This window comes from Ambystoma mexicanum, chromosome 3q (assembly GCF_040938575.1).
Source record: "Ambystoma mexicanum isolate Mex_15411 chromosome 3q, UKY_AmexF1_1, whole genome shotgun sequence".
In the NCBI taxonomy this organism is placed as follows: domain Eukaryota; kingdom Metazoa; phylum Chordata; class Amphibia; order Caudata; family Ambystomatidae; genus Ambystoma; species Ambystoma mexicanum.
The window spans coordinates 495,368,767-495,393,877 of NC_090926.1; the positions used below are offsets into that span (position 1 = coordinate 495,368,767).

At 51.2% G+C, this 25,111-nt stretch overlaps 1 protein-coding gene across 2 annotated transcripts in view; it reads left to right on the top strand.

Annotated features, from left to right (window-relative positions):
• The window catches only part of MAT2B (methionine adenosyltransferase 2 non-catalytic beta subunit), a 503,503-nt gene that overhangs the window by 420,351 nt on the left and 58,041 nt on the right, over window positions 1-25,111 (top strand). For both annotated transcript variants that reach the window (XM_069654286.1, XM_069654287.1), the window contains exon 6: window positions 15,317-15,430. In XM_069654286.1, coding sequence (XP_069510387.1) covers window positions 15,317-15,430 — 114 coding nt within the window. The remainder of the gene's footprint in view (window positions 1-15,316; window positions 15,431-25,111) is intronic.

Here is a 25,111-nt window from a genome sequence, read left to right on the forward strand (position 1 = left end):
AACCAGTATCAGTTTCGTTTCTGATCTGTCTTTCGTAGTAATAACCAATCACTGGTCTCTGCGTCATACTGACCACAGCCAATGACTGCCCTCTACCTAAGCACCGCCTCTGGCAGCCATCTTCAGATTTTTACCGCACGTTCATGTGTTGGGATCCTTGTGCTATGGCTCTTGAGCGTTAGTGCTATTTTTCGCGCTTTTTTCACAAAAAACTTCGATTCTTTCGGTCAAAGAGCCTCAAGCTCCACCGATCCTACATCCGATCAACGGGGACCCGTGTCGGATTCATCTGTGCCCCTCAAGGGTGAAGATTTCGTCGAGCTACACTTCGGAGGAATCCAGAAGCTTCTCAGGCCCGGTCTCGGAGATGGCCCAGGAGAAGGGAAGCTCGACGCCCGGAAAGCTGTTCAGGGTCTGCCCTGGATGCCAGCTGCAGAACGTCTTCAAGGAGGACGAACACTCTTTCTGCCTTTACTGCCTTCATGAGGACAAGACGCACGTGGAGAAGGACTGTGCGTTTTGCGGCAACATGTCGGAACGGACCATGAAGGACCGCCATCAACGTCTCGCCAACTGGCTGGAGGGTAAGAGCCCGTCTGGCGAGAAGAAGAAGAAATCCGAGCGGTCTTCTAAGACCTTTGAGGGCGCCCCGGCGACGGGGGCCCAACATAAGGCCAAGCACCGCGAGTCCGCTGGCACCGGGAGCGCCGAACGGTCGGGCTCTACGGGCGCCAGGCAGGGCGCACCCTCCCCGGCACCATCAACCACGAGCCAACGCTCTGGGTCGGGTAAGAGGAAGGCCGAGCACCCGGCGAAGCTCCTGGAGAGGCCCCGGTCGAGCTCTAAGGCAGAGGAGGAGCGTGGCAGTGCCCCCTCCCTCAAGGATAAGGCGGTGAGCGCACCTAAGGTGGTGAAGGCCTTGATCCATCCGACCAAGCCCTCTATCGAAACGGTCGCTGCAGCCCTGCCTCAGCCTGTGGTGGCTGCACCAGTGGTGGCGACCTCAGGGCCCAGAATCTCCCTGCCTCCTCGGAGGGAGTCTTCCTTTGTGCCCATCGATGGGACCCCCGTGAAACCCTCCGTGGGGAAGAAGAAGGGGGGGCAGGGCGTCGTCAGAGATTCGGCCTCAGCCTCAGAAGAGGAGCTGATCGAGGTCTTAAGCCACGGCCTAGGCGTGGAAGAAGGCCAGCCCGTCGGAATGGACCCCGACGCAGGTGACGACAACGACATCGTCGAGGATACCGACGGGGCTCCTGCTCGCCCGTCGGATTCCCCTCTGCCAGCGCCGCAAGACAACTCGGCGGCCATTTTGTTGGCCATACAGTCCTTATGCTCCGAGATAAGGACGAGGCTACCGTTACCGACGGAGGAACCTCTCCCGTCGGGGGATCCAGAACCGGGACCTTCTGGTGTTCCCCCTACCAAGAAAAGAAGGATCCATCCACCACCTCCTTTTCAACCGTCGCGCCCCTTCCAGCCCTCCTCCCCGTCCACCCGAGGGGATGATACGGGGACTGACACGGCAGCGACGGGTACGGACGACGAGGCATACGACGAGGATTTTCCGTCGTCGCCTCCCACCAGGGCTTCTCCGCCCGACGAGATCGGATCTTTCCACTCCATGATCTCCAGGGCTTCCGAGCTTTTCCAACTCTGCCCTGAGGAGAAGAAAAAGGAAGGCTTCCTTTATCAGCGGCGCGAGGCCAAGAGGAAGACGGTCCTCTCAGTGCCTCTGTTGGACGACATTTGGGATGAGGGCCTTTCCCTCCTCAAGAACCCTTCCACGACGCCAGCTAGAAGAGACCGGTACGAGAAAAAGTACCGGGTCCCGGACACGGCCCCCCTGTGCCTCCGGGCGCAGCCTACCCCGGACTCCGTCGTCTCCGCGGCAGCCAGGAAGAAAGCGGGGGGGGGTGCGGCCTCCACATCGACTTCCCCGCCGGACGGCGAGGGAAAGAAATTGGATGCTATGGGACGTAGAGTCATCTCGTCGGCAGCGACGACGATTAAAGCGGCCAACGCCTTGGCTATCGTGGCCCGCTATGACAGGGAGCTCTGGTACAAGATAGCTCCCCTGCTGGATTTTCTGCCGGATGACAAGAGGGCGGAGGCCCTTGAGATCCTGCAGGAAGGTGAGGTGGCCTCGGACCACGCCATCACCGTGGCGACGGACATCGCCGACACCGGGTTCCGCCAGCTGGGCAACGGCGTTTGCCTTCGACGTCGTGGATGGCTCAAAGCTACGGATTTCCGGCAGGACGTCCAGACCAGAGTCCTGGACATGCCCTTCGACGGCAACAACCTGTTTGGGAAGACAGTGGACGATTCCCTTCAGGCCATCAAGGCGGATACTGAGACGGCCCGGGCCCTTGGAGTCCTGCAATGACGGACGCCCTTTCGGAGCGGCGGAGGCAAGGGCGCCTCCAAAGGTTCCGGCGGCGGTTTCGCTTCCTACCGTCAAGCGGCCCGCTCGTCGTCGCAAGAGGCCTACAGAGGACGAGGCAAGTCTAGCGGACCCCGCCGTCGTCGCCAAGGAGGTCAAGGCGGCAAGGCTGCGCCCAAGCAGGATTGAACCGGCCGTGGGGTCGGGCCCCCACCGAAGCACCCCGGTGGGAGGCCGGCTGGCGGGCTTCGTCAGCGTGTGGGAGTCCATCTCCACCGACCGTTGGGTGCTGGACGCCCTGGCCCAGGGCCACGCGCTCGAGTTTCAAAGAAGGTGCCCGCGCGTCCCCCCCGTGGCCAGGAAAGAACTTCACGTCCCTCAACTTCTCCTGGAGGTAAAGGCGATGCTCAGAAAGGGCGCCATCGAACTCGTCCCAAAGAGGCTTCGGGGCTCCGGAGTCTACTCGAGATACTTCCTCGTGAAGAAGAAGACGGGAGGATGGCGCCCCATCCTGGACCTGCGACGTCTGAACAAGTTCATCAAGGCGCAGAAGTTCCGGATGGTCACCCTCCAGCACGTCCTGGGTCAGCTGGAGGAAGGAGACTTCCTATCGTCGTTGGATTTGGAGGATGCCTACTTCCACATTCCCATCCTAAAGGGGCGCCGCAAATTCCTCAGATTCGTGGTCCAAGGGCGTCATTACCAGTTCAAAGCCCTTCCCTTCGGACTACGGTCGGCACCCAGGGTATTCACCAAGTGCCTCGCACCGGTGGCGGCGCAGCTGCGCCGCGAGGGGATTCACGTCTACCCCTACCTGGACGACTGGCTCATCCGCGCCAAGACGAGGGAGCTCGCCGTGGTCCACACGGCAAGGACCGTCCAACTCCTCACGGACCTGGGATTCTCCGTGAACTACGCCAAATCCCACCTGGTGCCCGCGCAAGTCGCACTGTTTCTGGGAGCCAGGCTCGACACAGTGTCCCTTCTGGCCTCCCCGTCGGAGGAGAGGACCAGGACCATCTTGGGCAAGGTGCAACGGATGTTGGTGGCCGACGCGGCCAATGTGAGGTCCATCAAGTCCCTCCTCGGGATGATGTCTTCCTGCATCTACCTCATTCCCATGTGCAGGCTCCGGATGCGCCCGTTGCAAGAATTCCTGGATGCGCGCTGGATCCAGACGACGGGCAGCTTCGAGGAAAGGATCAAGCTCGACGAGAGTTTCCGACGAGCGATACGGTGGTGGGGCACCCGCGCGCATTTGACGGCGGGCATGGACTTCCAGACCCCAGCCCACCAGGAGACCGTGACCACGGATGCCTCCCTGGAAGGGTGGGGAGCGCACACCGAAAATCTGCACGCAAGGGGACTCTGGCTCCCGACAGAGAAGTCCCTGCATATCAACATCCTGGAGCTCCGTGCAGTGTTTTGGGCCCTCAGGTCCTTCCTTCCGTCCCTCAAGGGCAAGGTGGTGAGGATCTTCACCGACAACACCACCACCATGTTTTACATCAGGAAACAGGGCGGAACCAGGTCCCCAGCGCTGTCCAAGGAGGCGCAGGACCTGTGGCATTGGGCCGTTGCCCAAGGGATTTTTCTGGTGCCGTTTCATCTGGCAGGGATAAAAAACACCATCGCCGACTCACTCAGCAGGGAGCTGCGCTCGTGCCACGAGTGGGAACTACGGCAGGATCTGGTGGATCGCCTCTTCCGACGGTGGGGCACACCCCAGATCGACCTGTTCGCGACGGCGACGAACACCAAGTGCCGGAGGTTCGCCAGCAGGTTTCCCCAGACGAGGAGCATGGGCGATGCTTTCTCGTTCCCCTGGGAGGGCCTGTTCCTCTACGCGTTCCCTCCCTTGCCTCTGCTAATCCGGCTCGTCAACCAGCTCAAGAGGTCACGTGCAGGATGATCCTCGTCGCACCTGCGTGGCCGAGGCAGATATGGTTCCCGGACCTTCTGGACTTGTCAGCGTCCCCGCCGATCAAGCTGCCGGCGGACGCGGATCTACTCTCCAGGGAAGGAGGCGCCATCCTCCACCACGACCCGAAGTCGCTGAACTTGCAGGCCTGGCTCCTGCAGCGCTAGAGTTTGGAGGATACGACATACCGGCCGATTGCAGAGAGGTTCTTGCAAAGGCCAGGGCGTCCTCGACTCTTAAATGCTACGGACACAAATGGAAGAGGTTCTCTGTCTGGTGCCACGCACAGAAGATTAACCCTCTACGGATTACGGCCCCCCAAGTACTGCCGTACCTGCTGACGCTGGCCAAAGCTGGTCTGGCACACGCGTCCATCAAGATTCATCTTGCTGCGATCTCCCGATACACCAGAACCACGGGGCGGACGTCCTTGTGGTCTCATCGTCTGGTGAAAGAGTTCATGAAGGGACTGTTCAGATCGTTCCCGCCGGTGAAGGCTCCGGCCCCGGCGTGGGAGCTCAACGTGGTGCTGACCAAGCTCATGGGACCTCCGTTCGAGCCTCTGCACTCGGCCCCGTTGAAGTTTCTATCGTGGAAAACAGCTTTTCTTGTGGCCATCACCTCCGCACGACGAGTGGGAGAGATCCAGGCCCTTTCCTGCAAGGCCCCGTACTTGACTTTCCACGACACGAGGGTAGTGCTCAGGACGCACCCCTCCTTCATGCCCAAGGTACCGTCGGACTTCCATCTCAACGAACCCTTGGTGTTACCTGTGTTCTTCCCGTCGCCTTCGTCGCCGGCTGAGAGGACTTTGCACTCGCTGGATGTAGCTAGAGCGCTGAAGTTCTACGTGGACCGCACGAAGGGTTTTCGGAAGACGTCACAACTCTTTGTGAACTTTGGACCTGTCAATCAGGGGAAGGCTCTCTCGAAGGCTTCCATTTCCAGATGGCTCTCCGGCTGTATCATGTACTGTCATCGGTTGGCAAACCGACCGCTGCCTGGCCGTCCGAGAGCCCATTCCACCAGAGCGATCGCAGCTACCACAGCGTTCCTTTCTGGTGTGCCCCTGCTGGACATATGCAGGGCTGCTACGTGGAGGTCGACGCACACCTTCACAAAGTTCTACTGCGTCGATCGGGATTCCAGGGAGGAGTCCAGGGTCGGCCAAGCAGTGCTGCGCAACCTGTTCGCCTGAGGTGAGCCTGGTGAGGAGGTAAGATGCTTAATGTTGAGTTTGATGTAATGCTTAATGTTGAGCCTTTGCCACCTCCCGTGGTTGTGCATGTGTGTACTGCTATGTATTCCTTATTCATGAGCATGTGAATCCATGCCAGACCCCATGCTGGAGAAGGAACAAGTTACTTACCTGTAACTGTTGTTCTCCAGCATGGGTCTGGCATGGATTCACATGCGAACCCTCCCGCCTACCCCTCTGCGGCTCTTCACTTGGTCATACTGCCACTTCACGTGCTTCCAAATCTGAAGATGGCTGCCAGAGGCGGTGCTTAGGTAGAGGGCAGTCATTGGCTGTGGTCAGTATGACGCAGAGACCAGTGATTGGTTATTACTACGAAAGACAGATCAGAAACGAAACTGATACTGGTTTTTTCTTTACCGAGGATTCCCAGCCTGACGACGGGGAATATTCATGAGCATGTGAATCCATGCCAGACCCATGCTGGAGAACAACAGTTACAGGTAAGTAACTTGTTCCTTACATAATCTGTCCCAGAGTTCACTACTAGCCTTCTGTAAGTCTCTTCTCTTCGCACAGTCTTCCTGAGTGGTTCCCCCCCCCCTACACAGCAGGTTCTCTAACTCCCTTTCAGTTTCCTGCAGTTCTCGTTCCACACCCCCTTGGAGCCCTTTGGATTTTGAAATGGCTACCCCCGCACAACCACCTTAAAAGCCTCTCATACCGTTCCCATGGAGCGTATGCTGCCTGTGTTAATTTCAAAGTATTCCTTGATACCTCCCCTCAGGTCCTCTCGGAAACCTGGGTCCTGTAGGGCCTCTGCTCTGAGCCTCCACGTCGGGATACGCGCCCTTGGGGGTGGTATCGCCACTCCAGGACCAAAGGCGAATGATCCGACAGCACCCTGGCTCTGTATTCTGCGCTCACCATTTCTCCCGCTATCTCAGCGGCGGTGAATACATAGTCCAGCCTAGTATGCAGGTCATATGGCGCTGCATCGTGCGAGTATTGCCTGTCCGTTGGGTGCAACCGCCTCCACACGTCCTCCAGTCTGAGGTTCGTGAACAATGTCCTCAACGCCTTAGCTGCAGGTGCGGGTTTTGTTAACTTGCTATCTGATCTGTCCATCACGGGGTTCAGGGTGCAATTAAAATCACCTCCCCATAGTATCACGCCACCTAACAGGGGGCTAATTTTACCATGTAAGGACCTAAAATAGGCTGCAGTATCATGATTAGGGGCATATACATTTATGATGTTCACTTCTCTATTTTCTAGGAGTCCCACCACCATCACCATTCTGCCCTCTGGGTCTATTGTTGCCCGGAGCAGCTGAAACGGCACATGTGGTGCCACCCATGTAACCACCCCTCTTGCATAAGCCGAGTACGTGGCTCCCGTGACACTGCCCTTCCATTTTCTCCTAACCACCTCCAGTTTCTCTTTGGTAAGATGGGTCTCCTGTAGTAGGGCTATGTCGATCCTCTGCCTCTTTAGATACATCATTACTTTATGTTTTAGGTAGTTAAGACCCCACACATTCCAGGTCACTATCCTAAGGCTCCCCAGTTCCATTGCCTTGATGTCCTCCCATCCCTCTCCATTTCCCATGTCGTTCTCGATGGCTTGTTTCCTGGCTCTTTTTCTGCCCACCCTCAACACCTCCCCCTCCCGCCGTTCCCCAACTTTACCCCACTGCACACAACTCACTGGCCCAACAAGTGCCCAGCTCCATCCCTGGATCTCAGGCGCACCCGCGTCTGGTCCTTTCTCGCAAAACCGAGGGTTAGCACCCCGCGGGGCGTCACCCGACTAGTGGTGACCTAACTAAGCGTAATGCTATGGGGTTAAGATTGTCCCTCAGGAGCTCCCATCTATATAATTAGGATCGTTTTGTTCAAACAGATCTTAACAAGCATGTATTCCCCCATTCAGCACCTTCCCCATAAACTTTATTTAGTACTATATTCTAGTCCCAGTGTCTTGTGCTTTGTCAACCAGAGATGGGCCAGTGGCATATTTCTTATCTTCTCCCGCTCCAGTCTGGATACCGGGTTCTTGGGGGCGACTCTGCATATCCAGCCATTCCATTGCATCCTCCGGCGTTTCAAAAAACAAGGTTTTGTTCTTGTGTAACACTTTCAGTTTTGCCGGATAAAGCAACATATATTTGTGACCAGTTTCCCTCCGCCTTCTTCTCACCGCCTGAAGTTCATCCTGCTGCCTTGTACTTTTCCCGATCTCGATAGTTTAGAATCTTTGCAATCAGTGGCCGTGGAGGAGTTCCCGGGGGCGGCTTCCTCGTCAGCGCCCTGTGCGCCCTCTCAACTGCGAACTCTTGGGTCAGTGCTCCACCAGTTATTTCCTGCAGAAGCATGGATTCCACGTATTCCGTTGGGTTAGGCCCTTCCATCCCTTCCGGCAATCCAACAATACGGATGTTATTGCGTCTAGCGCGTCCTTCTGCTCTGTTCTCCAGGTTGGCCACCCGCTGCACAAGGGCATGGAGTTCCGATCTGTGGGCGGCACTTGCCTCCATGTTTGGGGCCATCTCCTTTTCCAAGTTTCCAGTGCGCTCTGCGAGCGTTCTTGCGTCTTGTCTCAGCAAGTTCACATCTTCCTGGACCGCTCCGACCTTAAGGTCCAGTGCCACTTTTAGTTTGTTCATAGCCAGGCCCAGTTTGGTCTCCCAGGCCACTTTCAGGTCCTCAATCGCTGCCAGCACTTCCTGGATTGTACCCGGAGTCTCGTCCACTGCCGTGGTAGTTTTGTCCTTACTCCTGCCCTCTTCTGCCACTGGAGGCATCTTGGCATAAGCATCCAGCGTGGGCTGTTCATTCTTAGGTCTGACAATTTTATTGGACATTGTGCGGTGCCGACTCTATGCGAGCCAGCTGTGCTGCCCTGCGCATAAAAATCCACGTGGCGTTGTGCCACTCTTGATATTTAGGGGCTGCTTCAGCCGTTTTAGGGATATGCCCCTACTGCCCGTCGCACTCCCAGAAAGGGCTGTGTCCTCCCACGTACTTGTGCTCACGGAGTATTGTTCCGCTGGCCCCTGCTGTTTTTTCTCCAGCAACTGGTGGGCAGGTCGTTCGCACTGGTTCAACACCCTTCTGTTCTGGTGCCCTGTTCGGCTCACCGGCCATTCGGCCCACAGTCTTGTCTTAGGAGCCTTTATTTAGCCCCCTGCTTACACAAGTTGCACTTTGTTATTGATTGGGGTTTCACATTTGCTCTGGGGTGAACCACCTTTTCCTCTTCTTGCAGCTCGTGACAGAGCTCCCCAGTGCACGAATCCTGTTCGGGCAGTGCCGGTCTCTTTGTTTCCCCCCACCAGCCCGTGCACAGCTGGCGACTCACTGTGCTCCTTGGCCCACTCCAGGGCCACGTTCGTCCCTGCTTGGTTCCACAATGTGCCACCGAGGGGGTCAGCTGAGCACCAACCTCATGGTGCATCCGCTTTTCGTTAAAGCCTCAGTGTTCTGGGAGGCTGTACATCTCTGCATCTGTGCCCTCTATCAGGCTTGTCTAGCCTTGTCACAGCGGGTCAGGGCCCCCGCCAGGGGGTGCCCCGGCCCGATTCCGGTGCTTTCACAGCGTTATCTGGGTCTCCGCTGAGGCCCACAATCCCGCCCCCCCCCCCAGGCTCCAACACCACACAAGCGCACGCTCCGCCAGGCGCTGTGCGCTCCGGGTCTGAGGCTCGGCGAGCGCCGTGCTCGCCGTTCAAGCTTACGGCACCCCTCGCTCACTGCACCGCCTGGGGCGGTTTTAGGCGGCTCTCTCCTGTGCCTGGGAGCCAGGGTACGCCGAGCGCTCCTGCCGCTCCTCCTCTCGACCTGACCCCAGGCTCTGTTCCACGCACCAGCAAGCACCCTGCATCTGGGTCCTCGCGCCGCTCACGGGCTTTATCCCTCAACGGGACACAGCAGGCTCAGCCTGGCCGTACTGGCCTACGCTGTCGGCCGGGGCACTTGGGTCATTTTATGACCCTTTGTTCTTCGCCGCCATGTTTTCTCCTTCTCTGTCCTGGGAGCCCGGCAGCTCTTCAGTGGCCTCAACGCGCCGCGTTTTCCACGGATCAGCTTTAAAAGTGGCGCTGCACACGCACTTGACCTTCCCACGTCTAGGGATGTGTTGCCAGCATGCCTTCCATTCCGGGATGTCCACTTAATCTCCAGGATCTGTGGCGGATCGTCGGGAGCTCCTCGAGAGCACGTCCTTCACGGAGCCATCAGGCCACGCCCCCCTTGCCATTACCCTGCTTCTGCTACTTCTGCAACTATTCCAGCCCCAACTCCATCTAATGGCCTGCACCTGAGGTGGCCTTTTAAGCCGCTCTGCTTCCCTCAGGTGTGGATCATTATGTTTAACAAGCTGAATACTCCTGCAGCATTGCTCTTTAGTCCTCTTCCTCGTCCCAGTACTTGGGGGTTTGTGGGAATTGTCGTCCCAACAGAATTTAATTTTCTTCTCAGCTTTTTATTTTGAAATGCAGTCTCAAATGTTCTTTCCTTCATTGGGGTATTTAACGAGGTCACACCAGCTTTTTAACCCCATCAACAGGTTTAAAGTGCAGTTGTTTCGAATACATCATAATGACAGTAAGCCATTAGATGACTTGGTACCATTAAACGGTTCTTCCCTTTCAACGATAAAATACTGTGTCTTATCCCACGGGATCTCCTTACCACCATGTGCCTTGTCTGCGCCTAGGTGATCCTCCCGTAGTACACCACCCCCAAGGTTAGGAAGCGTCTGCCTCTCCCTGGCCACCTGGGAGGAGACTTTAGGCAGGGTTTTAGGGAGGGATCTGCAGGATTAATCACAGTAGGTCCCGCTGCTGTAATGTACAGGTGCTCGGCCTGCCAGACGGTGATGACGGCCAAGTATGGAACTCTATTTGGAAAATTGTATTTGCGACACCTTTCGGGATAAGGGCCTCAGTGCTGGGTAGAAGGCCCACACTTACGGCAGTCATGGTTAAATTACTCAATTTTCCAGGACAGACACCATACTACCTGAAGTAAGCTTTGAACGCCAAGATCTTGATCTTTTCTGACTTAACTCAAGAAATTCAGAAACTGGGGAAATTCTTTGATATGATTATGAAGAGGTTGTCGAAACGTTTTTCCTGGCGGAATTGAAGATACTGCGGGATGGCAAATCATTCTCTTTTGAAAAAGCAAAGAACCCATGGGACTGGCTGGAAAAGTAGAATTATGGAGAATGAGGCAAGAGTCAATCTGCATGCCACAGTGGACATTATGCCCAAAGCATCAGCCTAAAGACTTCTGGGAGACCTATGTGTTGGAAATATGATTGACATTTTGACATTGTTGGAGATGAGCTGGGTAGCTACTGTTGAGGTTGTTGGCTCTCGGCTGGATGTTTCACCGATGGGACGAAACAAGGTAGTTGAGACATGATTGGTGTCCCGGTGCAGGGATTAGTTATTAACTGCGGTTGACAGATTTTGGTGGTTATATCTTTTCAGGAGTAAGTGTTGAAATTAATTAGATGTGTGCAATGGCTTCTAGCTTGACGGGAAACAATCTTATGGAGTCACGCTGACTCCCCCCACTGCTCCCCTTGTTTCGAAATGTGTTGCTGTTTTATTCAAGTCATATAGGCGGTAGGTACCCATTCTGTAAATGGGGGAGGGTGGGTGGCGTTATTGGAATTTTGTGTCCGGGGTAGTATCCTGTGCTTCATCCCAGAACATTACACTGACATATGTGAGTGCAGGAGGTTGCGTATCCTGGATTTTTTTCCCCTCTGGTCCACGATCCTATTGCCTTTCTTGGAGGGTAGGACCCTCTGTGCTGTAAATCCTTTTTTGTGGACCGAGAATACAGGTATTCATGAGCGTTTTTCGTTTTTAATGTTTCATAATTGTTCGTATGGATCAAGTGTGCGGGTGGGGGGGATCTGTAAGAAGTGGTTTAGAACTGATCTTGGTGTACATGAGGATATGGAGAGTTACATATTTTTGGCAATCTGACATTAAGGACTGGAATAGTTAGTTGAAGTGCAAGTACTTTATTTTGAAATGGAGGGATAGGGTACAGTAACTTGAGGATTGTTGCATGGAATGCAAGAGGTTTGGGGTACCAACAGGAAACATTGAAAGATGGGAAGCTTCTTGAAAAGGAACAGGATTCTGGTGGCTCTTTTACAGGAACCTCACCTTTTTAAAGCAAGACTTGGAGAAGTTGTGTTGCAAAAAGGTTTATTTTTGTATTCGTAGCTCCTACGATTCGGCCTATGCAAGGGAAGGGGGTTCTTATTTGGCTAGCGGGAAACGTCCCCATACAAATTGATAAGAAGCTGGAGGACTCTGTGTAGAGTGGTGATACGATTAGGTCAGTAAGAGGGTAGGGAAATCTGCTTGAATGTATTAGTATGCAACCAATCCATAAAATGCCTGTTTCTCAGAAGTACTGGAATTAACCAGGGGTTTTAGACCCAAACATTTTGTTTGGGTAGGGGACTTTAATTGCTTGTTGGATCCGTTACTGGAAAGGTTGTGCACAATATGCCTCTTTAAATGGATTCCGAGTTGATGATCATTGTTTTTTAATGAATGATTTATACCTTGTAGAATTGTGGAGGGGGAAAGTCTCGGTGAGAGAAGGGGAAACACCTTTTACTCTCATCCTCGTAACTCCTAGTCAAGACTGGTTTATATTTTTGTGGGGAGGAAACACTTCAAATTATTCTCTGGTATGGAGTGCTTAGGAAGGATACTCTTGGACCATTCCCCTCTCTTAACCACCCTGAAATGGGAAACTCATGGGGCTGATACTCCAACCAGAAAATTGAGAGCAGAGACCCTGCACGATGTGGCTTTCCAGAACACGTTTCAATAGGAGATATCCTCCTCCTTGGAATGCAATTTTTATTTGATTGAGAATGTGGGACTGATTTGGGAGGCTATTAAAGTTACTATTAGCGATACTTGCATTGCTAGCTGTTGAGGTATTGATATCCTTACATGAGACGTTGCGGTCAGCTGAGCAGAATATTAAAACATTCGACATGACTTTTGTGAAGATTTTATCACCCATTTTGAAATTAATCTGAGTACGCCCTAAGGACAGGGATTCTTCCTGAATCTGTGCAGCAAGCAATAATCCTTTTCTTATTGAAATCTCAGGAAGACCTGAGAATCAGGACGACCTGAGACGATGGTAATCACTGAGATAGTGATTACTATCGTCCCATTTCCTTGATTGATGTTGACACAAAGATTTTAGGGAAGATTATAGCAACTAGACTATATAAAATTGCTCCAGAATATTTAGTACAGCCCGACTAATGGGACTTTGTAGGGGGATGAAATACATCCAGGAGTATCTGATGGTTATATCACATTATAGACCCGATATGGACATGATCAAAGCATTTGTTTCATTAGAATGGAAATAGTTATGCTGGTTTTTATCATATGGTATGGTAGTGTACATTAATTAAAGTATACTGGAAGAAGGTTGTGGACCAAATCAATGAGCTGCTATTACATGGCTCCTAGGAGTGTGATGCATGCTTGGGTTTACTGTGGAAACATCCAGGAAATGAGGATAAAAACTGAAATAAATTCTCAGTTTTGGCTTTTGTTGGCTAAACTGGGAATTGGAATATCATGTGTCACTATCGGATATTCACACCTGGAGACGGGTGCTCTGCCAATAGGGTGGCCGCAAATGCGGCCAAGAACATAGTGTACCACCTGCGTTTCCAGCCACCCAAACCCATTGTCGCCATCTTGAGCTTCACTGCTGGCTCTCCTCCTGCACCCTCCTCTTCCCCCCCCCTCCTCCAAGACATCCTGCACATTAGTTAAGTCCCTTTTCTGTTTACTGTAGCGGCGGCCATCTTGCTTCTTTTTTTATGTGATTGGGCTCGCGCAATACACGCAAAGCCCATCTCCTGTTAAAAAATGAAAAATCAGTAAAACTATTCTCACCCCGGGGTAAGAATAGCAATCATCCTGCATGGGGGCATACAGGGCCGGTAATGGCTATGCCCTCTCCAAGGCTCTTGCTTTGCTCATGCTTACCTAGGCTCGGACTGGCAGGCTATTACAAGCCCTGTATGACCCACAAACGCGGGTGGTTGCTACATTAAAAGATAGGGTTTAGCCGAAACAGAAATTCTATCGCAGGAATAAAGCGTTGGAATCGGAATAAGGTGTTCTGATTGATTGGGGGCAATTCCTGAACCTTTTCACAATCTTTGCCGATATCAGACCATCATTGGAGCAAAGTTTAACCCTTGGATGTTGTGGCTTTTTGTCAAGAATTGTTGTAATCGGGTGACAGGCAGTGAGTGCACGTTGTTCCTTGGTGTAAGTGAGATCTTCATATGGGGAAGCCTGTGCTTCACTTGTCGCCTGCCGCTCTGCAAAGATTGTGTCTACATGTCACATTCTGGACTCCGCTAGGAAAGTGTTTTTTAAATGCATCTGGTGGTTGAGCTACTGCTACTCGTTTTTCTGCATAGCCTCTGTTGTATGATCGTATGTTTTTTGTTTGTTTTATTGTCTTTAAGAAAAAAAAATCTGACATACAAATGACATTTAGGTATTGAAAACTTTGTCTGAGCACTGCTGTCTACCAACACAGAGTGCCCCTTTAAAGTCTGCCATCTCTGTTTTCCCTTAGAGGAGTGGGCCTGTAGTGTGTTCTTTTTTTTTTGTGGTATGAATTTTTGTGAGTTTAAAGATCCTATTTTCATACAACCTTGTTTGGACTTTTATTTTGGAACAGTACTTTTTTGTTTAGATTGCTTCTGTACCAGCTCAAACAACTCCTCAAGAGTATATCCTGCCTTCTGCCTGTGCTATCCTAAACGTTAAAGGAGGGTGTGGGGCCACGCCTGTTTCACCTTTATGATTGGGATCACTATTAGTTTAGTAGACTTGTGGGACAGATAATGTGCTTTAGCCACTACTCATCCCTGTACTTCTGCAGAGCAGTTGTCATTTCACTACAACCATTGTCGCTTTTTGTATTAATGTCCTTATAATCTTTATAAAGTGACACCCCTCTACCCTATAGGTGTTACCCACACTCATCGACTCATCTGTTCCGTTGATCTCATTGTCGCAGTTATCAAAGACCCTTTCTACGTTTTTGTTTTCTTATTTTAATTGTGGATAGCCCCCCCTCACACCACCATTTACCCATTTGTTTTTTTTAATTAGTTTCTCACTTTTCCCAACTTTTTTGTGCTTGACATAACAATAGAAGAGCGAGCGGTTTGTACTTGACATAAAATAGACGAGCGAGCGGTAAGTAGCAATCAACAATTACCGTAATGACATAGGTAATTGGTATGCAGTATCAACAGCCAGAACAAGGGGGTACTGGAACAGTCATACAATTCCCAACCTTTTCTGCCAATTTCAAACCCTTTTTTCCACACCTGCACCAAATACAACTGCCATTTTAGATAATGGGATTTGTATACTTTTGACTGTGTTTTTCCCTTTACCTTTCTTTTCTACTCACTATCTGAATTTCGATTGCTCAATCTAGGTCTCTTCTGCCCTTCTTTTACTTCTGTCAGTGTATTGTCTTTTCTTTTTGACCACTTAGAACATTATTTCAGCCCAGCCAGAGGACCAGGGCTTTCATCCACTTTGCTAACTGGTTTTTGGGAGAAAGGTTACGCCGACTAACCAGTTTGCCATAAAGCAAGATACAAAAGCAGTGTTTACGTCTCTTGAGATGTTTCATAAACAAGCTTTATTGTGTTGGTTATGTCAATAACTGTGTACATCTGATCATCTGTTCATTTTCCCCAGGATCCTTCAGTAAAGGGAATATTCCACTGGTCTGGCAATGAGCAGATGACCAAGTATGAAATTGCGTGCGCCATGGCTGATGCTTTCAACTTGCCCCGCAATCATTTGAGGCCCGTAAGTGAACAGGCATGAATATTGCTCAATGTTAAAAATCTGAGTTGAAGCTATCTGAATTCTTGCTGCACTTTGAATCGTACCAGTAAAATGAGTCGGAACATAGTTACCTATAGTATGAGTTTTGCCTTTTGGCTGAAGAATTGAGATGGCAAAGTTATGTTTGAAACAAGGATGCTTCTTTGACAATTTGTATTCTGCGTCAGTTATTTCCAGAGATTGCTTATCAATAAAATTGGTTTGCAGACGGTGTAGGATTCCAATCAACAGCCTCATGTAAATGTAATGTCCAAGCTTTGGATAGCTTGGGTTGGTAAATGTTGTAATTCATATTTTTATATAGGGTGTATTCCTATCCAGTTGTGTCTCACTGCTTGTAGGATTATCCTAGCCCTCTGCTTGTGCGATGAGGTTACATTCCTAGACCAAGGCAAACGGACAACCTTAAGCTTTGCTTAGCCCACTTAGTGGTTGATGTGATTGAACGCCTGGTGCAGGGGTTTTCATCCTGTGACTCTCTAGATCTTTTGGGCTAAAACTTCCATGATCTCTTCCCATTAAGTATAGTGGCTAAGGCTGATTTCAGTTGTAGTCCAAAACATTTTGAGAACCAAAAGTTGCAGACCTGTAACCTAGAGGAGTAGGGGTGTAGCTACAACACATTGGGATTTCCCTTCTTGGGATTAGGGTAACTCAAGTGTCAGGCTGAGTCAAATAAGTGTCTGGGTTTGGTTTTTTTGTGGAGATGCTTGTCCGCGCCCTGCCCAGGTTCTATAAACATAAGTCTTTGACATAGAACCTAGCTGATTCTTGCCGTAGGTTACAGCCACAGACATTTACCACCAGACTCTTCTTTGGCACAAGGCCTTGTCAAAAGGATATAGTACCCAGCTCGCTTTTTGTAATCCACATTATAAGGATAGTGCCTGGTTCACTTCTTCACGATCTGGGGTATAGTGCCTGGTTCACTACTTCCTGTTATGGGTTAGGTTATTGTGGCCTTGTCTTTATTAGTTTATTGTACCTTTCTCACTATCCACCATTTCTCACTCCTCCCCCATCTCACTCCTGGGTATATAGTGCCCTTTCCACTCTCAGTTTAGCAGTTCTTCATCATAGCAAGCCTTGTAGCCTTTGACGGGATCCGCAAGGGGCCCATCTCCTGGGACCTTCCTTTCTTCACAGATTTTCAAATGAACTCTTTACAGGTCTCTTAACGACTACCCTGCCCATTGGCAGCTCCTTATTCCCCTTCTACTCCTCCTTGGCTTTCTCGGTCTTGTCTGAATGGTCTGCCATCCTTTGTTTCAACTTCACTCTCCAATGATCTTCTTGCAACTCTACTGCAACTCCCACACAGCCTGCCTAATTTTGATAACCTTTTATATGCCTCTCGCAAGGTTTTTTGTTTTCCTTCTTTTTGAGCCACTGAAATCAGTATATTTGGGGCTTCTTCATTGGCGAAGTCTTCTCTCAATCATAGTTGCCCTTGTAGTTTCAGTTCTGCATATTAGAGAAGGTTTAAAAACCCTGGTAGTTATCTTTACTTCAAGCCGTAGTCCTCGCCACTCACTGTTTGTATGTGCGCCTACTTCGATTCCTAAATTTGTCTCCCTGGGTTCTGACTTCCCCAGATACCCTAAACCAATTACCTTTACTGTTTCTGGTGCCCCGATTGTCTTTAAAGTTCTGTTATTTTCCTGTGCGGGTCCCTACTTGTACACAGGGCCTTGCATCTACATTCTTCTTCAAACACCCGCTTGCATCAGTGCAGGTTCTCTCACCGTTCCAGGATATGCAGTCCAGCAGTCTTTGGGCACTTATGAAAAAATAAAGATACAAGTCCTATGTTCTGCTGTTATTCTTAGATGCTCACTCTCCACAGGTTTTAGCCTCTGTATGAACCCATGGTTTCTCTCCACAAACCCATTTCTAAAGCATATAGCTCTGTGGCAGGGTCTTTATTTCCTTGGATCTACAAGAACTAGGGATGAGGTGTTAGCCACACAACACTAGTAACTGATCGCAGGTGGCAATCAGATAATTTAGGTGATGGCAGAGCCCATAAAATGGTGGGGGACTGCAGCGCTCAAACTCATTTTTCAGGTCACTCCTGTTTTTGACTAGGTTGCCCTGGAGGCTGGCTTTACTGGGCCATAGAGAAATATGGTGTGGGGCAGAGTTTGTGGTCTTGAAGTGCTTTCCTAGACCACAGCCCTACTTATTGGCGTCAGCCACAAAGACTAAGGTCAACTGGGACCGTAAGGTACCATGTTTCTCAGTTCATTCCCTGGAATGACTTAAGGCTCAATCATTCAATTTATCATATAAATCACTACAATAGAAGTACCAGCTTCTTATTGCCTGAACTGGATACTTGTTCTGATACTAGGATCTGGCTTCAGAACAACACTCTGGGGCCTTTTTAAAAAGGCAACCCGAGTTCAGGGAACTTTATGGTTATGTATCTTAGTTTATTTCACACCACTGGCACTCAAAGCTTGGGTCTTCGCAATGTGTGTGGTCAGGGGGACTGTCTGTGTTCCATTGGTACATGGTGGCTCTGCAAGAGAAATAAAGCATTTTGAAGTAAGAGGGACTGTGGTGGACCCTCACTTTTTGCTAGTTTTCCGAAGATGGTAGGCTCTTCTTGAGCTGGGGTACGGAACGCAAATCTGGGGCAGCTGTCTGGCTCATTGAAGGTGCTCCTATGGAACCAGCAAAGCAGTGTCAAGAGGAGGCAGTAAAAGGAATGGCCACTCCTTGTCTTCTCTTTAAACTGCCTGTAGTCTTTCAACAGCTTAATGAAACTTGTTATAATAACGTTTCCTATGAAGAATCGCTTACTTTTTCATGTGCGCCAAAACCCATATTAACATCCGTTAGCGTTGCCATTTTATAATTCTTCCCCTAAGTGTCTGGTGAAGGCTCTGCCTAGTAAATGGAGGCGTAAGGCCCGGTGAGCTGTGTGCACGCAATAGAACTTGCATCCTTCATCTCTCAATCAATTTAAATTGCCCCCAAAAGGCAGTGCCGCCCTTTTACAAGTAACCCCTGCATATTCCTTGAGCATTAATATGTAGGCCAGTAGAGCCATAGAAACAGAATATCATTTTACACTTGGAACACTTTGAAAAAGAGATAATCGCTGGAATCTATGACAGAGGGCAAAGCTGATCTTTCTGGTGGATGTTCCTCCTACGGATTCCTCATCACCCTCCCAACCTACCCCACTTGGTGAATAGATAGTACACCTTGGTTATCCAGCATGGGGTCTGGCATGGATTCACATGCTCATTTATTCCCTGTCGTCAGGCTGGGAATCCTCAGTAAAAGAAAAAAAGTTTCACTTTCATACTTTATTTCTCCTTTAAACCAATCACTGTCCTCTGGGTCATACCCCCCCATCCAACGACAGGCCCCTTCTCTGGCAGCCATCTTCAGATTTTTACTGCACACTTCAGTTTTGGGAGTCCTCGCTACTTCTGTTATTTTGTGTTTTCAACGGGAAAAATGTTCTATTTTTGTTTCTGAAAGCGCGCGTGCGCGCTTTTCTCCATCTGCTGACAGCGGGGATCCATTGCCTGTGAATTTCAGTGCCCCTCAAGGGCAAAGATAGTCAAAGATTCCAGAAGGTCATCGGCCTATTTCGCGCCTTCCGACCATGACGGAGAAGGAGGGGGAAGATCCCTCTTCAAGTCCTGCACCAAGTGCGGGCTACAGAATGAGTTTGTTGCAGACAAGCACCTGCAGTGCCTCTTCTGCCTGCATCCATACCACAAGGAAGAAGAGTGCGAGATATGCCTTGATTTCTCCAAGTAGATGACAAAGGATGGGCGGGGTGGCATAACGTCGGGGCTTCTGCCCCCTGTTCCGAGCAGGGTTATGCCTCACCCAGCACCGGCCAGTCCGAGAAGCAGTCTTTTAAGTCCTTTGAGGGCGCCTCGTCCGTGGGGGCCCGAGACAAGGCCAAGAAATGAAAGTCCGGGGCCACCAGGGTTGCTGCGGAAGTGTGTCCCACGGTGGACAGGGAGGCGGATCGACCTCACCCTCCACCTCCATTGCCAGCCGGCAATTGACCACCTCCTCGAAGGAAATCACCTGCGAAGCTTGCGGACGGAGGAGAATGCCGAAATGTCCAAGAAGGCCCAGTCGGCACAGGATTCGACTTCGTCGACGATGGAGTTAGTGGCGCCTGCTCTCACGAGGACTAAGGGTGCTGACTCTGTGAAGGGACCCCCTGTAGCATAGAAGGTATACCTGCCCCGAAGGAATGAAACTGACACTGTGACTTTGGCAAAGTCTGCTGCCACACCGGAACAAGTGGATACCATCTTAGAACCCTGTTCCAGCCCCTCTGGGTGGAAAAAGGGGGGGGGGGGGTGCAAGGAGGCAGCAGATCAATCCCAGGCCGTGGCCCAAACCATGGAAGTTCCATCCACGGACGATGAGGACCTGGAGTCCTTACAACTGTCCACTAGGACGTGGAAGAGGACGGCGGCGCAGGGCCTAGTGTTCTGATCATGCCAGTTCAACCGAGAGATGTCTCTGGACATCCTGTCAACCCTCCACACCTTGGTGTCAGAGTTCCAGAAGAGTATGCTATAGGGGGTGATTCCAATGGTCCCCCAGGACCCCAATCAGCCACCAGCGAAGAAGAGGAAGTATCATCCGATACCCCTATTTCAGCCTCTACATCTGCGTCTGGTACCCTCTCCCCCAGCAGACCCAGACACTGGGACGGATACGGCCACGACAAATACGGACGACAACAATGAAATGTTCGCAGCAAACTGCTGGTCTCCGCAGCCAAGGACGTTCCCACCGGATGAAGTTGGGTCGCTCCAATCCATGATTGCCAGAGCTGCCGAGCTATTCCAGCTTATGCCCGAAGAAACCAGAGGCGTTGGGCCAAGAGGAAGACAGTTATGGCGGTTCCCCTTCTGGACGATGTGTGGGAGGAAGGCCTGGCCCTCTTGAAGAACGTTTACAGGCTCAGGCCGAATGTACTTGGTGCAGGAATCCACACCCAAGTGTCTGAGGTCGCAGCCATAGCCGAATTCTGTGATTTCGGCGGCCTCAAGGAAACTGTCGGCTAACCCTTCCTAGTCTTCAGTCCCTCTGGACAGAGAGGGAAAGGACGCCATGGGAAGGAAGGTGATTTACACTGCAGCGTCCATCAAGGCGGCTAGCACCCAAGCTGGGTCCGATTTTCGAGTTCCTCCCCAACGACAAGAAGATGGAGGCAATCGCTGTCTTCCAGGAAGGGGAGGTCGCGTCGGATCACACCATCACAGTGGCGCTGGACATATTGCAGACCCAGGGTTCTGGGAGATGGGGAACGGGGTCTGCCTTCATTGCCAAGGCTGGATGAAGGCCACGAATTTCCGCAGGTAGTTCAAGCAAAGGTGCTGGACATGCCTTTCGACGGAGATAACCTTTTCGGGAAGGTTGTCGATGAGTCCCTACAGGCCATCATGGCTAATACAGAAACGGCCCGTTCCCTGGGTACCCTCAAGCAGCACTTCTCTTATGTTTGCCCCTCCAGAGGAAAGTCAAGCAGGTCTTCCAAAGGTTTCTCCTCATTGTACCGTCAGCCTTCAAATCCATGACTCAGGGAGTCTACAGAGGCTGTTACCAGGCCTACGGTGGCAGAGGACAGCGTCGCCCGAAGACAGCGTCGCCCGAAGGGCAGGACACCGGTGCCAAAGCAAGCCTGAATCGACTTGGACATCGGGGCCCCACCTGTGCACCCCAGTGGGTGGCTGGCTGACTAGGTTTGTCAGCGAGTGAACAAAAAATCCCCACCGACAGATGAGTGATGGGTGCTCTCGCGCAAGGACATGCGCTGAAACACATCCCGCAGCTCTTGGAGGAGGTATGGGCCATGCTGCTAAAAAGAGGGTAGAGCTAGTACCTCAGCGACTCTGGGGTTCCAGATACTTTTTGGTCAGAAAGATGATGGGGGCTGGAGGCCCATTCTAGACCTACGACGTCTGAACAAATACCTCGAGTCCCAAAAATTTAGGATGGTCCCGTTGCAACACATGCTGGCAAAAGGAGACTTCTTGATGTCGCTGGACCTGGAGGATGCCTACTTCCATGTGCCCATTCAAAGGAAACACTGACAGTTTATATGCTTCGTAATGCAGTTTACAGCACTACCACAGTACAAGACCCTACCTTTCAGCTTGAAGTCGGCCCCCATAGTGTTCACAAAGTGCCTGGCACTGGCCCAGCTGCGTCTACAGGGTATCAAAGTATACCCATACCTTGACGTCTGGCTCATCCGGGTTGCCAGTCAGACACACAGGCGACCGTCTAGCAGCTGACGGATCTGGGATTCTTCATCAACTATCCAAAGTCCTGCTGGACACCATTGTAGAACGCACTGTTCCTAGGAGCCAGAATCAATACGGTGTCCTGCCTGGCGTCACCCTTGGAAGAGAGGGTATCAGCCATTCAAGGGAAGGTGCAGCGGCTGTTGTCGATGAAGACTGCCACGGTGCAATCCATCAAGTTGTTGCTCGGCATGTCCTGCATCTACCTCATCCGGGTCTGCAGGTTACAGAGGCAACCTTGCTGGATACAGGTGTCCAGAAGCTTCGCAGTCAAGATCCCGCTTGACGAGGAGTTTGGTCTGGCGATAAGGTGGTCGGGCGTCCGCTCCAATATTGCCCGGGGCACGGGGTTTCAAAACCCTCCATACCAGGAGACGGTCACCGCGGACGTTTCCCTGGTAGGCTGGGGAGCCCACACCAGATGTCTGCACACCAGAGACCTGTGGCTGCCGGAAAAGAAAGATCTCCATATCAACATTAGGGGTGTCACGGTATTAGTTTTATGGCGGTACGATAACCTTCTTGCCAAATGACGGTATATCATGGTTATCGCAGTATAGCAGGTGGAGTTAACCAATCTTAGCAAATATTTTCTAAAAGGTCATATATTGTCAGATTTATCATCACAAACAAAACCATGCACCCAGGAACAGAAGTGGGCTTTTCAATATACTTTCCACTGAAATGCCACCTCTTGCTTCCACCAAACACACGTGTGGAGAGGAGGGGGGGGCCTGCTGCGACTGGTAAAGCAAACTGGAGAGCTTTTCTTAAGTGGTCATTTAGGCTTTTAGCTCCCCACTGGCTACTGGTGAAGATGAACATGTTGCCATCTTTATAACCTGTATGCCACAGATCAATGGGTGCTGATGGTAGTATACGCTTGTGTGCATACACACGCACACTCTTTACGTTACAGCCTTTAGTTTACTTGCGGGCCAAAAGGTGTTCAGTAATTATGGACATCTTACCCTTTGGTATGGCAGCAGGGAATAACCACAGAGATGAGTGAATTCCGCAGTGTGACTTATTATATGTAAATTCAATGATGGAACCAGGGAAATCCCCCATTGTCATATGTTTAGCAAACATTATCCATTATAAATATATATAAAGCCCAAAGCCACCAACCCAAAGTAAACCCTTTTTCCTTCTTGGCACTGTATTCTTCCTATTGCTAACATACTGATTTTGTGCCTGGTCAGACACGTGTGGTTTATGGAATGGCATTAAAAACTGCTCCAACTGAAACTACTTGGCAGATGGCACATCCAACAGTGCAAGACCAAGACTGCGCAGCAATTGCTTACTGCAGCCTTTCCAAATCAGATTGTAAAGCACAGTTAACGGTATAAACGGTATACCGGTATAAACAGTTTGACGGTTATTATTGTTCAATTAAGTGGTTCACGGTATCTTTAACGGTATACCGTTATACCGTTACATCCCTAATCAACATCCTGGAGCTCCGGGCAGTGTTCTGGGCCCTGAAGTTGTTCCTTCCATCTCTGAAGGGCAAGGTGCTGAGGATCTACACGGACAACACCACCACAATGTTCTACATCAGGAAACGGGGGCACTCGATCCCCAGCGTTCTCAAAGGAAGCGCAGGACTTGTGGCGCTGGGCCGATGCACAGGAGATGTTCCTCTTCACCCAGCGGGAGTCAATACCATTGCAGACTGCCTCGGCAAGGAGTTGTGCTCCTGCCACGAGTGGGAACTACGGCAGGACCAGGTGGACCGCATCTTCAAGTGCGGCAGGCTCCAGAACGATCTGTTTGTGCCGGCGGCGAACTCCAAATGCCAGAAGTTAGCTAGCAGATTCCACTTACCAAGGAGCTTCAGGGAAACTTTCTTCTTCCCGTGCGAAGGCCTGTTCTGTACGCTTTTCCTCTGTTGCCTCTCCTGCTATGTGTCATCAACACACTCTGATGGTGCCAATGCAGGAATGATGCTCATCGCCCCGTCGTGGTCGAGGCACATTTGGTATCTGGCCTTTCTCAGACTGTCGGCAGCACCCCCTTTCAAGCGCCCGGTAGTTCCGGATTGTCTTAGCAGAGGAGGAGGTGCAATCTTGCATCACGACCCAGGGTCGCTGAACCTTAAGGCTTGGCTCCTGCAGCTCTAGAGTTTGTTGGCTACTAGTTGCCTGCGGACTGCAGAGAGATCCTTGCCAAGGCCAGGGTGTTGTTGACTTTAGTGGTACGGTCACAAGTGGAAGTGGCACCACATAGCAAGATTACCCCACTGAGCGTCATGGCCCCGCAAATTCTTCCGTACTTGCTCTCCTTGGCCAAGTCCGGCCTCGCACACTCTTCTATCAAGGTGCATCTGGAGGGTATCTCCCGCTACACCAGGTCTCCGGGAAGATCTTCATTGTGGTCTCACCGATTAATCAAGGAGTTCCTCAAAGGACTTTTTCGATCTTTGCTGCCGGTGAAGGCTGCTGCCCCGAGGTGAGAATTCGATGTGGTTCTGACGAGGCTCATGGGGGGGGGGGCCTCCGAGCCGATGCATCAGGCCCCTCTGAAGTTCCTCTCGTGGAAAACTGCTTTCCTTGTGGCCATCTCCTCTGCCGCAAGGGTGGGTGAGCTCCAGGCCCTATCCCTATCCTGCAAGCAACCATACCTAACAAGGTTCAGTTGGAATTCCACCTCAACAAGTCTTTGGTGTTGCCTGTTTTTTTCCCGAAACCTGTGTCACCGGCTGAAAGGGCCTTGCACTCGCTAGACGTTGCTCTTGCCTTGAAATTCTACGTGACGCGCGCAAAATCTTTTTGGTAGACTTCACAACTGTGAACTTTGGTCCTGTGATCCATGGGAAGGCCTTGTCCAATGCTTCCATTTCAAGGTGGCTCTCCCACTGCATCATGCATGGTCATCGATTGGCGAGCCGACTGCTGTCTAGCCGTCCGAGAGCCCACTCCACCAGAGCGATCGCCACGACGACTGCGTTCCTGTCTGGTGTGACCCTGCTGGACATCTGCAGGGCTGCTACATGGAGGCCCACGCACACCTTCACAAGGTTCTACTGCGTCGACAGGGATTCCAGGGAGGAGTCCAGAGTCAGCCAAGCAGTGATACGCAACCTGACTTAAGATGATTCTGTTCCGGAGGTAAGAGTTTATTGCTTCTGTTGAGCCTTGCCACCTCCCATGGTTGTGTAATTTTGTACTGCTATGTATTTGTTATTCATGACCATGTGAATCCATGCCAGACCAGATGCTGGAGAAGGAACAAGTTACTTACCTGTAACTATATTGTTTTCCAGCATGGGTCTGACATGGATTCACATGCAAACCCTCCCTCCGACACCTCTGCAGCTCTTCTGAAGATGGCT